A 15,191-nucleotide genomic window follows, 5' to 3' on the forward strand; every position below is an offset into this window, starting at 1 on the left:
TAAATTACAAACTACTTTCTAAGAATTGAACATTGCAAGTCACAAAATGACACATTCTACATTTAAATAGACAATTATATATTTGTATTAGAACAGTGTTTACATTTATTCATATGTTAAATAGATTTATTTATGTTATATGTTAAATCTAAATTCAGCAATAAACAAGCATGTTTTCATCCCAAACTTTCACCTTTAAACTGCTGCATTTTTAGTGACCAAAACTAAAAAAACAAGTTTTCATGTGCAGACAACCACATTTTTAGTAGCACTATAATAAACTGGTAATTCTTGCTCTTGAACTCCCCCTACAGTCAGAGAGTATAATTTGCTAAAGGACACGACGTACACATGCCTTTATGGACAAGCGTAAGAGATATAGAATTTAACAGTCACTGAAAGTGAAAAAATCATGCATAGCGAGGTGGTAGTATTAAATATTTTCATATTAAATATGTTTCAGTTTATACAGCTTTACACAATTCTAGTGATCTTTTTCCTGCTCACTTCACCAGAATTACATGGTGCAGTCAGCAGCATAACAAGCCTGGAGTGAAAATGATCACATTCTCCTTATTAAAAGTCAGAAGAGCATAATAACCATTTAAAAGATTTTGTTATTTTCTCTCATGAATCTCTTCAACACAATAAAGTAGGTATTCTACAAAAAAATATTCATATTAAAGTTATATGAATTGCTGACCTCATGGAGTGAGTACATCTCTTACACAGACCAAAACTGACAGGGTGTTGAATTTAGAATTGCATTCAACCAAAAATATTTGGGGAGAAATGTTGTTTTTACAGTGTGTTCCTTTGTGGGACATTTTGTTATTTCACTCACTCTTTCGCAGAAACAAGAAAGGAAAGGAACACATTGATTATACTATTAAATGATTGTGAAATACAGGAGGGAACACTTGCCTAGAGTTGATTTTTTTTGTTCTTTTAATATTCGGCCAAATACATCGGCCAAATGACCTCATAAATGTAATACACTGTCAGTCTGGATCTGTTCAGGTGGTATGGCTGAAGCTAATGCTGCATGTCCACAGAGATGTACGAGCAGAGTAACAGATATCATGGCTATAGAGCCTAGCTCTGCTGCAGTGAGACAACAGGCTTCTTTGTCTTTAACTGGCTCTTCATTTTTGTGCCCCAATTTCGAGCAGTGAACAACTGAGCCTAATTCTATGATTTGGTTCAGGTTAAGGAGGACAAAGGATTCATCTGGAGCTCCTGCATTCCAGCTGATTACGGGACTTTGTGTTCATTCATGAACAAATACCCCTAGTCAATTTAGTTCTCACATTACACACACTACGAGCCGGTGACAGGGGAAACGCAGAGCCTCCGGTGAGTATGTCATCTAAGATTCAGTATTCCGTAAACCTTCTGCTTAAATATATGCATGCCTGTGAATGCCTGTGGATAAAATGGGAAAGTTTAAAGCTGTTTTAAAGTTTAAAGCTGTGCCTTAAAAATGTGCTGACAATGGAAAGGTAGAGTATATAGTCTTCTCACTGCTGCAGCAGCCTGCAGAACCAGTGCTTTTATCTGTTAGTGTTAGACAAAAAACAAAAGCAAGCAGTGCAAGCTTATTTAAATTAAAATTGTTGTATTCATTGTGTGTTAAACCTCAACAGCAGCTGTATAACAAGGGTAAATATATTAGGAATGTATACATATGGGCATTTGTGCATTTTTCTATTGTGGTTTATAGAAAGGAGCCACTGCTGATAATGGTTTACATGCAACAAAGTATGCAATAAAATAAGAGAGAGAGGAAGACTGGGAAAGATTTAACAAAGATTTTTTTTATTTAAACAGTATGCTAAAAAAAAAAAATAATAATAATAATAATAAAATTATTCCCCACTATGTAAACACTGAGACACTGAAGAAGACAACTTTACTGTGGACATCCAGTATGGACTTCTAATAACCTCCTTTAAAGATGCTTTAACTTTTTTTTTTGTCTGATGCCAGATAACCATTTTTTTTAAACTGCAAGAACATTTTAATTGGTAAAGAACTGTTACATTAAGTCAAATTTCTTTAGATCTAAGTCATATAAAGGTTTATACTAAGTGCTAAGTTTATACCACTCAAAAAAAACATTTAAAGCACCAGTATTTTAAAAGTGTGTATCTGTGCAGAGTGCTCATGTTTTTTTGCAGGTGCCTTGTCTATAGTAAATAAAATAAAATAATGAGGGTCCCTAGCTAGCATTTACAAAAATGATTAGCAACATTTTAAAAAGGTCCCAGGAACTTTAGCCTGTAATTTTACAGGAACAATGTCCCATGAACATTTTGAAAAAACTTGACATGATAGTTTGCATCACAGTGTTATTAGAATGTTTCTTACATAACTAGATGAAAACTAACATTATTGAAACATTACAAATAATGTATAATGTTACCAAAATTAACATTAAAAACACTGACACAAGTGATATTGAACAACCTAAACAAAACATAAAAAAAAACAATCTAAGAAAATCCAGAACATTTGATAGACTGTAACATTCATAAACTTGTTAGCTGGGTCATTCCAGAAAAACTCAAAGCCACTGTTTGTGTTCTTTAAGTTAATCTCAAAGATCAAACTGGTAATACTGGTTTGGGTTTGATTTTGCAGAAGTATAAAGAAAGTTTGTTGTTGTTCTAGTAAAGACAGTGAAGATTGTATCAACATATACAGTAGAGTCAGTCAGTACCAATGGTTCTTTAGTGCCACATGAAGTACACATGAACTTCTAGAGCCATGATTTTATGTTGACAATTATTTCATATTTGACATTGTGTGGAACTGAGCCTGTCCATTTGAATCAATACCGTTTTTGTACACAAAAAGGTAATCAATAACAAATTTACTCTGTTCAAGTTGATTATAATTACAGAATCTGCAGGGCATTAAACACTGAGTGTAGTCAGGTGTGAGGCTGGGAATACTTTGGCCCTTTGTTAAAATCTTACAGTTTAAACCAAAGTAACACTACTTAATAAGTAACATTAACATTAAAACTGCATCAGTGCAAAAAAGCATGTTCCTGCACCAGTTAAGCTTTAGGCCACTTAAATCATTCCAAATGTCCTGTTACATAACAGATGTAACCTCCTTTGAATACACATTTCAAGCAATTAGATGGATCTAGGTCAGTCCAGTTGTATAAAATCACTTGTAGCTTCTCTGGGATTCAACAAGTAAAAACTGTTTTAGCCACTTGATTCTGTCCTATTATAGGTAATACACAGATAAAGCAATACTTTACTCTCTCAAAACACTACATTACATTACATTTGGCAGACGCTTTTGTCCAAAGTAACTTACAATAATGAGGCCAAAGGTAAATAGTGGGATGGAGGAGGAAAGGAGGGGAATAAAATGAGGTTAGAATTAGTTATTCTGTTAGAGGTGTCAATATTGAGATAAGCAAAAATGAGCACAATTAAAGTTGTGACAGGCCTAATATTAGGTTGTGTTACAAACTATGTATCTGCTAAGATACAGGGGTTGTAATTCAATATTTCATAATGTATTTAATACTGTCATAGTATAAAAAAAAACAAAAGTTTACCATTTTATCCAACAAAACAGTGGGATCTAATAACAACATTAGGTGGGTGGAGTTTAAACACAACACAAAATTAACCACTATATGCCACCAATTTTTACGTGTGATTAAAAATCGATACTATGTCTTCAAAAACTGATTAAGTATTGCAAAACAAAATATCATCATACTCTGATGTACTGATATTTTTATACAACTCAATGATATACTATATATATATGTTCCTGGCCTACGCTTGACTGATCTAACATCTGCCCTTTGTTACCTCTAGTTGCCCCAGTTTGCTCAAAGATGGGTCTGATTGCAAATCGTCTGCTCTGCATATCCTGCCTACTTTCTGTGGTTGTCTGCTCCAGTGGCGGCAAGATCCTGGTGTTTCCCGAAGATGGCAGCCATTGGGTGAACATGCAGGTCATCCTGAGGGAGCTGCACACCCGCGGCCACAATCTGACAGTGATACGATCTTCCAGGAGCTTTTACATTCAGGGCAGCTCCCCCCTTTACACCGTCATCACTGTAAACATCACTCAAACTGAAGCTGTTGATGCCGGGATTTTTGGGACTCTACTGCAGCGGTCAATAGCACTACGGAAGATGATGCCAATTGTGCGCTTTTTTGAGCAGCAGAAGGATGTGAAAAAGATGCTGCAAATATTCCACAACGGAGCACTTAGTCTGATTTCTGCCATATTGGATGACTCATTTCTAACAAGGCAACTGCAGGATACTAAGTTTGAGCTTATGCTAGTTGACCCTGCTTTCCCTGCTGGAGTTCTACTTGCCCACTACCTACAGTTGCCCATGGTGTATAATGTACGCTGGCTCAATGCAGGAGAAGCCCATATGGCCATCGCTCCATCACCACCATCCTTTGTTCCCATGTACAACTCTCTGTTCAGTGACAGAATGGATTTCCTGCAGAGGGCTGAGAACTCCCTTCGCTATCTGTTTAGCCGTTTACAGGAACATTTCATTATCCTCCCAATTTACGACAAACTGCTCAAGACCCACTTCCCACCAGGCTCAGATCTCCTCACTATGCAGCGAACAGCAGACATCTGGCTGATGCGTATCGACTTCGTCTTTGATTTCCCACGCCCAAGCATGCCTAACTTTGTCTACATCGGTGGCTTTCAGTGTCGCCAAGCCCAAGCCATTTCTGCTGAGCTGGAGGATTTCGTGCAGAGCTCTGGGGAGCACGGAGTGGTGGTCATGTCTTTTGGAGTCATGGTCACTGCTCTTCCAAAAGAAATCACAGAAGCCATCGCCTCTGCCTTTGCACGGTTACCTCAGAAGGTCATTTGGAGATACATGGGCGAGCGACCTTCATCTCTAGGGAACAACACTTTGCTGCTTGATTGGCTTCCTCAAAATGACCTCCTGGGTCACCCAAAGACTCGTGCCTTTGTGTCCCATGGTGGCACCAATGGTATCTATGAAGCGATCTATCATGGGGTACCTGTGTTGCTTCTACCACTTCTTTTCGACCAGTTTGACAATGCGATCAGGTTGGAGGTTCGAGGAGCAGCTCGCGTGCTGGAGGTCAGCACACTAACATCGAATGACTTCCTTGAAGGCATAGAGGATGTGATTAAGAACCCATCTTATCGAAGCAGCATTCAGAAACTCTCTCAACTCCACCATGATCGCCCAATTTCTCCTCTAAAGAGCACCGTCTTCTGGATTGAGTATGTCTTACGAAATAAAGGCGCTCAACACTTGCAGTCACCAGCAAACAGTCTACCGTGGTACACCTACCATTGTCTAGATGTGTTGTCTTTTCTGTTAGTCTTTATTTTAGTTGCACTCTGGGTATTGGTAACTCTCTGTAGGCTGCTTTGTTGTAGGCCAAAAAGGAAACAGAAGGCAGACTGAATTAAACCCAAGCCCTTCAAATCACAAGCACTCCACTTTTGCAGAATTTTAGAATTCCTCAAACCACAAACTTGATACACATTCACAAGAGCAGCTTAGACATTCTTCATCAGTAATGTCTCACAACCTCCACACAAATTCCATAAAGATTCGACACACGTCATGTTTAATGAGGCCAGGTACCATCAGGTTGCAAACTATAGCTTGGTGAAATCTATAAATACAACCTCAATTCCAAAAAAAAAAACAAAAAAAAAAAACATTGGGCACTACAATAATAGCAAATCTCATAGACCCACATTGTACCCACAATAGAACATAGAACACATATCAGATGTTGGCAGAACTGCATCTCAAAAAGTTTGAGACAGGGCCACGTCTACCATTGTGTAGCACCAGCTCTATAAAGAACTGTCTATAAACGGCTTGGAGGCCAGAGCAGAGCTGAGTTTTGGGGATGAAGGTTGTCCGGTTCTTGTCTGATATAGGACTATATCTGCTCATCAGTCCAGGCTCTTCTTTGCCATTTTTTTGGCTTGATGAAGCACCAAAAATGTTTTCTACTGATGGGAGGTATAGACTGCAGGCAGACAAGTTCAGCACCCAGACTCTTCTTCTGTGAAGTTATGCAGGTGCCATGGATGCAGTGTGTGGTTTAGCATTGTCTTGCTGAAATCTTGCTATAAGTATGTCTCTTAAAGAGGGACTGTCTCAATAGGAAAATATGTTGTTTTAAAACCACTGCATATGTTTTATCATTATAAACAGGGCCTTGTGATGTGTAAGATTTCCTGGCCATGGGATAAATGAATAGAATGAATAAAATATTGATGGGCTCTATGAGATCATTGAATTCTGTTTTTTATTTACAATTACTTACATTTAGCAAAAGATCCCAACATTTTTGGAACTGGTGTTGTAAAAAGATGATTGTAATAGAGACGAATTTGTGTACCATCCATGATAAATGCAATTGACAATGCATCTTATTATGTAGTTTTTATTCTATGCAACCTGGTTTAAGTTTGTTCTCAATAGTAATGACTACACATAAACACACTGTAAAACTGTATATATAGTCTGAATATATAATGGTCTGACTAGTCTGAGTTACTCTTGCAATGACAATGATATTTTACATGTATTATACATTTTTTAATGGTTTAAGGGTTCATATTAACTATCCTGCATTTTCTTCAGTACAATTTTTGTTTGTCCTTTCTAATGTTTCAAATAAATAAACAAAACAGAGGATTTTCTATCTGCTTGTCTTTTGTTCTACGATTATAAGCCAAATTAACTTTGACACAATCCATAAATGTCATGTATTCGAGTCACAATTTCTGTATAGAACTATAAAGGACAAAAACATCTACATGTGCCATTTGTGTTGGACACAAGATAGAATGTGGCCTCCACTATTAACCCATCCTTAAAGTTCACACACATATACACTAGTGAAAAAAACAGACACCGATAGAGTGAGCACACAAGCCCAGAGCACCCTGTGCTGCAGAGTGGGTTAAAGGCCTTGCTTAGGGTCCAAAAGTGGCAGCAGCTTTACAAACCCAGATATTAAACCCACAACCCTCACACCAGCATTCTTGACCGCCAGGTAATGAGGTCTAATCTTCTCTTTTAAACTCATAAAACTATTGTCTTGTAACTTGCCTTCCGTGTTTTTGGGTTTCTAGTCAAGTTCTTATCAGATGCCACAAGTACCTTCCTTTTCTCAAACATCTGCCAGATATTCTCATCTAAGAACGCTGCAGTAGTTATCAGCAGTCAGGTATCAGTGGCATTCTCACTGTACTGATCAGACTTGCAGGCCTGAGCAGAAGTTCAATCCACAGACAGACAAACACGCACAGGTCAATATTAATATAATGTGTCTTTTTTGTTCGCAGTGTAGTTGTTTAAATTTCATACACTGTGTAACAATACACTTTTCAGGATTTACTCTAAATTAACACATTGTTAGAAATATAGAGAAATGTTAACCCTCACTATAAAATACTTTTCTTACATTTTATATAGTTTTATTTGTGTGGAGTAAGCATTTTTGGCAGGTTAAGCACACTAAGCTGAATAATTCTTGGTTTAATAAAACAAATATTTAAAAATAAAAAATATTAATTTAGGTATTTCATTTATTCATTTAGCTATTTTCATAAAATATGAAGCTATTTAAAGAATCCTCTGTCCACCCTGTCATTTTGGAGAAAGATGAAAAAAATAACATTTGACATCATTGACATCACAACCTTCATGTCGCATGTTAATATGTCATTTAATATTTCTCATACTGGCTCTATACTTGGCTGATGTAACTATTACATTGATATGTTACTGTGACATCCACCCTGTCACAGTAACATATCAATGTAATTAAAATCATTTTAGTAAATAAAAATATATTTTTAAAATCATTTAAAATGTCTGCAACTCAATAAAATTCAGTTTGCCATGACAGGGTGGACACATGCATGACAAGAAATAAAAATTAAAATGAAAAGGAAATGAAAATATAGATATGATTTCTGCGTATTCTAAAGGCATATAAATATGATAAATAATCAAAAAAATAAAACATCTTAAGTCATTTGTTGAAGATTATCACCAAAAGGCACAGTATCTCATAATGACCCTCAAACTCTCTGCCAATTGTATCAAGGACTTAATGTCCGAGTCCAAGAAAACCTTCCTGTGCCCTTCACTTTGACTGACAGGTGTGGGAGAAAATAACTTTTTCAATATCCATTCAACTATATGACACCCCCATGTCCATCACAATCAGAAATTTATACTGTTCATCCCAAACACCTATTGTTCATGTGCTTTGCTTTCACATAACATAAGCATAGCAGTCTAAACCTGGTGTGATGGAGGACGTGGGGGGCACTGGGTGTCACAAGGGAAATGAAAATAGCGCGAGGGTGTTTCGCCTTGTCTCTCAGCAGCCCTTCCGTCAGCAGGAACAGTTTGGTCTGACTCGTATCACTCCCAATCAGGCAGGAGGGTGTTTTTGTTCTGCAGGAGAAAGGCCTCAGGATGTGGCTGCTCAAAGGCAGTAGCAGGGGCTTCCTGCATCGGGAAGTGATCAAAAAATCAGACAAGCCCCTCAGGCAGACAGGGACGTACCGTACAGCCTCACTCACTCACTCACTCACACTGTTCCCCGCACTTCGAACCGAAGGCCAATATAGGGTGAGATTAAATATTTACAGTTCAGTTTGTGTTGATGGGTCTTTTCTGCATTCATGCTTTAATGTTCTTAACTACAAACCTTTGTTGTATTGTTTTTGTGTTGTTTGGAATTAGTTGTGTAACGTCCACAATTGAAGTTACACAACTCTTTGTGTAATGCATTGTGATGTTTCCCATAGGAACTTTTGGATGAATGCAAAAGCTAGCACAGCAGCAGGAGGCCTGTGACTGCAGCAGCTGGGTCTGGACTACAGTGCAGTGGAAAAAACGCTCTAGGTTCAGAGCTTCAAATGTCTTTCATATGTCAAAGGCAAATACATCATGTTTCTGAGTAAGTATTTTTGCAGTGTTTGCGTATTGATTTGGTGCATAATGGTTTTCATTCTTCAGAACTTTCAGCTGATGCTGAGCTTGACCACAAGTTTCCCCTGATTCTCTCTGCAGACCTGACGAATGGGAGCTGCCATCTTCCCCTGGAGACAGATCGAGTTGGTCTAACCTACATCTACAGCCTGGCCTTTTCTCTGGGTCTCCCAGCCAATCTGCTGTCTCTTTGGGGATTGTACCAACTGGGTCGCTCTGGTGGGGGTGGATGCCAGCTGGTTTACATTCTGAACCTGCTTCTGTCAGATCTTCTCCAACTGCTGACCTTGCCTTTGTGGATCCTCTACCTACAGGGGGAACACCACTGGCCCTACGGCTCCAACGCCTGCCAGCTGGTGGGATACGTCTTCTATGTGAACATCTACTCGAGTGTCATCTTCCTGTGTCTCATTGCCCTGGACCGGTGTCTGGCCATTGTGCACCCACTCAGCAGCCGCTGTGTGAGGAAAGTACGTCTGGCTGCGTTTTCTGGAGTGGTAGTGTGGACTGTCATATTCCTCTTCTGTCTAATCGGCCTCTACCCATCTGTGTTTGAGCCTCAGAGGGGTTTGTGTCTGGAGCAGTATCCCGTCAGCCACAGATATGCCTACTTTAAGATAGCCACAGTGGCCCTAGGCTTTCTGATGCCCTGCACTATACTGGGGTAAGTGGGTGGAGTGAGGCATGTGAGTGAGAATAAGGGTGTGTGTGCGTGTGTGTGCGTGTGTGTGTGTGATGCCAAGGTATATACAAGTAGGCTTTTGTTTTTGTCAAAAACGTGACCCTCATTCAGCTGTTAAAAAAAAAACATGATTTTCCTTTAAAAGCTCTGATTAAAATGCCATGATCAAGATCAAAAACACAGATACAAGCCTGTCTGTCTCTGAAAAGAATGCAGACAAACATTTTCCATTTCTTCTACCCTTTATTGTTTTTTTTTTGTTCTGTTTACCCCATCCCTTGTGTTTCACAGCTACACCTCTGCCAAAATTGGGGTTACGCTCCGCAACTCTCCTTCAGTCTCAGACCACGAGTGCCTCAGAATCGTGGGCACCCTCACAGTCATCACCATCAACTTCATCGTCATCTTTGGCCCCTATCACATGGTAGGCGGCTATAGATTCATAGCGCTTCTTCTCACCGAAGACCAGTGCACTCTGGAGCGCTCCATCTACCTGTGCTACAGGATCTGCTACGGGCTAACCAGCCTAAACACCCTGCTGAACCCTCTCTTCTACATCTTCCTCTGCCACAATGCCCGCCTCGAACTCCAGAGGTCTCTACCCTGCCTGAGCAGAAGTTCTAGCACCCACCCAGGGCTGAGGATCATGACCTTTGACCCTAAAGATCAGCTCAACCGCAGCGCAGATGTGTAGTCATCACGTGCAGATGTCAATCAGCAATGGTTTCTCTTGTGGAATGTGTGCCGGAAACCAGCAGGGTTTCATGAGATGACGCTTAAATGGCTTATCGTGTATCTGTGACGAATTACCTGTCAGGGCCCAGATCACATCCGACTGTTCATTGGGGCTGCTGGTATGACACACACAGTGACACACACGGGCTACGTGAGCTCTGTCGCCCAGCCGTTTCTAAGTGCCGACAGCATCTTCAGCCAAGCATTACAGTTAGCATACAGGCGGTCTGGACAGAGTGTACTACAGCTGATTACAAACACTCATCAAATACTTCACATTTTAGCAAAGCTCAATTATATAAATGTACTGCACTCTGTGTCTTCAAGGGGAATTCCTCCAATTCAATTGGCAAGATAAACAAAATCGTTCACAGTGAAGTTGATGTGAAATGGAGCATGGTAGAGAAGCTCACAAACTAAGATTTCTTTTACACTGTAGGTAATAGAAGCCAGAAGTCACAAAGTCTTACTAGGGGTGACAATTAATACTATTGTTTTAGGTCTGAAACTGATACCAATACTGCAGCTTTGAGTATCAATCAGATACCATTTCCATTGCTTTCCCTCTCTTAAACAAAGCTGATCATAATGAATTTGTCTAAATGCATTTTGTTTAGCACAGACATCTACATAACATCATGCTCAAACAAATAATAATGTATTTCAGGCAGTATGTATTATATAATACTAACTGTGTATATTGAGTATATTGAGTTTTCATATGCATTTGTGGAAATGGTCAAGTAGCTGTAAGTGGATTTGAAGTCAAAAATCTAACGGCAGTTATTCTACAAAAAAAAAAAACATTCTACTTCAGAGCTGTTAGAGGCATTGAACGCTCTGAATGTCAGCTTTGCATCCCAAATTTGCAGAAAAAATGTGTACCAACCTAGGTTTCTCTAAAATGGAGCATTTCAAATCAAACCTTGATTTGAATGACTTTGTTTACATTATATTTAGCAGAAATATAGTGTATGTAGAAAAATGCTGGAATTCTTTTAAAAGCTTGCTTTATTGCTAGGAACAAAATGTTCTACGTCTTTAGGAATTTACAGAGGGCGGAAGACAAATTATTTTCCATTAATGATAAAAAGCTGTGTGACTATTTTTATATTGAGTTACTTTAAATTGAGTTACTGAGTTACTTTTACAAATGAAATTCTAGTATCATTTGTAGTTTTAAATATTTATTAATTTTGCATGTTATTTATATCAGTCATCGCAATGCCCTGCCAAGACTTCAGGTCCAGTTTTGCTGTTTGCACTTAATTAGTAGTTTTAGCAATTTTGTAATACAGAAATATGCATCTTAGATCGATCAGTATGAAAACATATTGCAGATTATTTTTCCTTTTACTTACAAGGAGTAAACTGAAGAAAGCTCTTTACTTGAGTAAATTTTCCCTGTAGTAAAATATCTGTCCAGTACTATTTCCACCACTGGCCTCAGGTTATCATCTGTAACTAGTATTGTCTTTAAAATGCTTTGAGGTTTGAGGGTTTTTAGATAGATACGCCTGAAATTATAGCTCAGTCAAAACTTTTTGTCAATGTCTTCCATACCTATTAAACTGCACTTAACCGATTATGGTCTTAAAACGTACTCTAGTAAATGTGTCACCAGACCACCTAGAGGACAACTTATGTTACATATGGACATAAAGCCATAGTATAAAGAGGTATTTTCATTATCATTACTGGTTCTTGGGGGCTAATGGGAATATTATTTATTTACACTTTAATGAAATGCTATTAAAAACCAATAAAGGAAGTTAACATTTAGTTTGTGAAGCTGCTTCAGCACTTTCTAATGTTCTTATACTCTCCAATCCGGAGCTGAGAGAAACTGACGAGTATCAGTTTGGTATAATTGAGTGAGTGTATTGGCTTGTGATTACAGGTAAAAGGGTCTGAGAGAAAGGAATATAAATCAATTTTATTATTTAAAAAACTAATGAAATAAACTAAAATGAAAAGCAAATATATTTGGATTAGTTTTTATTTGTGTAAAACTGTTATTTTTCTCATGGTTGAGATATTTACTGTATGAAAACATCACAAAGCTTCTACGAGTTCTCTTCACACAAAGAGACATACTGTGTACTTTGTACCTACTTCTCTCCTTTAGTTTAACATTGCCATATTTTACACTGGTAAGCAGTAGCCCAAAACTATAGCAGATCTACCATCATACTTCATAGTTGGCAAGGTCTTCTTTTCATTAAAGACAGTTCCAAAAGCAACTTTGTGGCTTTGTGATTGTGGCTGATTTTTCTATTTAAACTTCATCATTCAACAAATGCCTTTTGTAAATATTATGTAGATTCAGATATTGACTTTTTTTAATTAGATTACAGTTAATGTAGTTTTTTAGGACTTCACCATACAGATTACACACTTGTTCTTGATCTTTTATTTTATCTTGACCTCCTAAACTGCTAAAAAAAAAGATCTGTCTTCTTATAGCCTTTCTCTCTCTTGTGGGCATTTCGCTTTCAGATCTTTGGACACTTTTGCTATGTCCCACTGAAGCTAAAGAACACTGCACTAACCAGCAGGACATGCATGTGTGGCCTACTGCATTCAATATGGAGTTGCTTGTCTAGCAGATACTGCCGGTTACTGCACTGCACTGTTCATTATGTGTGGTAATGGCTTATGTGACGTACTCCCAGTGCACATATGATACATACTGGTGATCAAGGAATCATAAATGTCTATCTTAAACTCTTATAGCTGATGCCATCTTGCTATGAGCATGCTGGCCAATGTTCAACCTCAATTACAAGATAACACCTCACAGTTTTTGAAGGTGTGAGTGTTCCCAAACGTCCTCTGAGGTAACACTTCAATTAGTAATTTGCATATGCTATCTCGTGACTTTTGGCATGTCAGTGTTAAATGTCTTTCGGCTAAAGGTCCCCATATGTTCGCACAGGACGACATTTAAATGACTACTGCTCTGACACAAATTGTAATTTCGCATTTTGATTTGCAGTGTAATCCAAGATTTGTTATCCAAGGTTGTCTTCTTAAAATTTTCCATTTTACTCTTTTGGTTATTGGACTTACTGAAAAACATCACTTCATGATAAATCACTGATTTTCAGATTAGCCTATAAAAACCCACACCTAGACATCTGTAGACTGTAATTTTTGAAGGAACGACACAGCAAGGGCTATATTGCCCTCTGCTGGAAAAAAATATAACACCAAAAAACCAGGTTGACACAGCTGGCAGTGAAAAGAACCCTGTAAAAACACTCAGTAGCTTTCTTTTGTTTTTGTTATTTCAGGCAGAGAACACAACTGACATCTGGCTGTGTTTCCCAGCACCTGTTTTACCCTGTGAGCTTTTCACAGACGCTTGAAATACTGAAACACACTGAAAACCCTACTAACCATAGCCAACACAACATATCTAACCTTCTACAGGTCTTCTTTAGCAAACCTTTCAAACATGCGTTGATTCAGCTCATAGTCGCATTCACACGTCATTACATGTGTGCCACATAAAACTGTCATAGTATCTGGACCAGATGACCTCTAACCTGACCTCTTAACTCTGCCGTCTTCAGCTGTTCCGAGTAGCCTGCTTCATTTTACCACTTAGCCTCTTCACATATGTCCCCTCCTCACTCATCTACTGATATTCTTACTCCATTAATGTCCCCATAATATATTTATTATGATAAGGAAATAAATTAAAGGATTTTATGTTATAAGTTGTACATTCCATCTATTGTTTTTGTATGGAAAATTATTAATCCACTGTGGTCAAATGATTAGATGTAATATGAAGAATTAAAAGTTAGAAAAAAAATAGCCATCTTAGCCATATGAATGCAAACTTATGTGAGCCAAAAGAAACAAAACATATATAAGATATGCCATAACATCTCTATGCTTCTCACTCTGAATATACCTAATACTTAAACATTATTTACAATCACAATTACAAACTATGGGTCAGTTTCCCAGACAGGAATTAAAGCTGGTCTAAATGGAGATTATTAATTAAAAATTAAATATAGTCTATGACTAGTTTTAAGCCCGGTCTGGGAGACTGACCCTATATGGACTAAAGTATTGAGACACTTTCTCATTTATTATTTCTTCTGAAATTAAGGATATTAAACAATTTACTTTAAGTTAAATAAAATAAACAAGAGGACAGCAAACCCACTACATACCGCCTTAAAGGCACCTCAAAAAACAACAAAAAAGAGTTGCAGCCCGGTAATTAACAACTGACAATAACCCAGTTACATTAATATTCAAGTATTCGTGTTAAATCCTATTGCACTAATGTCAATTAGAAAATATACCTTGTTGGTTGTCTTAATTAAAACAATATTGTCTAGGTAGAGTCTGCAAACATCTGAAATAGTATACAACAAATAAATGAACAACTGTTATATGCAGGGTAGCTTTAATAAACAAATATGGATAGCTAGTCTGCGTTCTTTTTTATTATTACTGTTTTCATTTTATTTACCAGTATAAGTATTAGAGCCCCTTCTCATTCATTGCTTCTTCTGAAATGAACCCAGTCAGCATTTAGTACAATATGAACCAATACTACTAAATGGCCCCAAAAGATATACCTTAACGTGTCATGGTAGTACCATGCTAATAAAGTGTGTAACTTAAAGTTTGTACTTGTACCATTACAACCTACATCCTTAAAACCATAACCACCCAACAATTCTTGTTTTTCTTGATTCTCAGAAAGTTATTTGCCATGAG

General features: G+C 37.8%; 2 protein-coding genes across 2 annotated transcripts; both read left to right on the forward strand.

Moving 5' to 3' along the window:
- Positions 1-999: 999 nt before the first annotated feature.
- ugt5g1 (UDP glucuronosyltransferase 5 family, polypeptide G1) lies at positions 1,000-5,722 on the forward strand. Its single transcript, XM_049481994.1, has 2 exons — positions 1,000-1,356; positions 3,852-5,722. The coding sequence occupies exon 2, from the start codon at positions 3,872-3,874 to the stop codon at positions 5,453-5,455; it is 1,584 nt and encodes a 527-aa protein (XP_049337951.1). The 5' UTR covers positions 1,000-1,356; positions 3,852-3,871; the 3' UTR covers positions 5,456-5,722.
- Positions 5,723-8,499: 2,777 nt separating this feature from the next.
- On the forward strand, positions 8,500-14,360 carry si:dkey-165a24.9 (G-protein coupled receptor 4). Its single transcript, XM_007250172.3, has 4 exons — positions 8,500-8,662; positions 8,842-8,993; positions 9,107-9,689; positions 9,999-14,360. The coding sequence occupies exons 2-4, from the start codon at positions 8,984-8,986 to the stop codon at positions 10,399-10,401; spliced, it is 996 nt and encodes a 331-aa protein (XP_007250234.2). The 5' UTR covers positions 8,500-8,662; positions 8,842-8,983; the 3' UTR covers positions 10,402-14,360.
- The last annotated feature ends 831 nt before the right edge of the window (positions 14,361-15,191 follow it).

This window comes from Astyanax mexicanus, chromosome 8, assembly GCF_023375975.1.
Source record: "Astyanax mexicanus isolate ESR-SI-001 chromosome 8, AstMex3_surface, whole genome shotgun sequence".
Taxonomy (NCBI): Eukaryota; Metazoa; Chordata; class Actinopteri; order Characiformes; family Acestrorhamphidae; genus Astyanax; species Astyanax mexicanus.

Excerpts from the sequence above, each read along its gene's own strand:
- ugt5g1 (XM_049481994.1), top strand. The coding sequence starts at position 3,872 with ATGGGTCTGATTGCAAATCGTCTGCTCTGCATATCCTGCCTACTTTCT.
- si:dkey-165a24.9 (XM_007250172.3), top strand. Across the intron at positions 9,690-9,998 it reads ATGCCCTGCACTATACTGGG|CTACACCTCTGCCAAAATTG; the intron begins GTAAGTGGGTGG and ends TGTGTTTCACAG.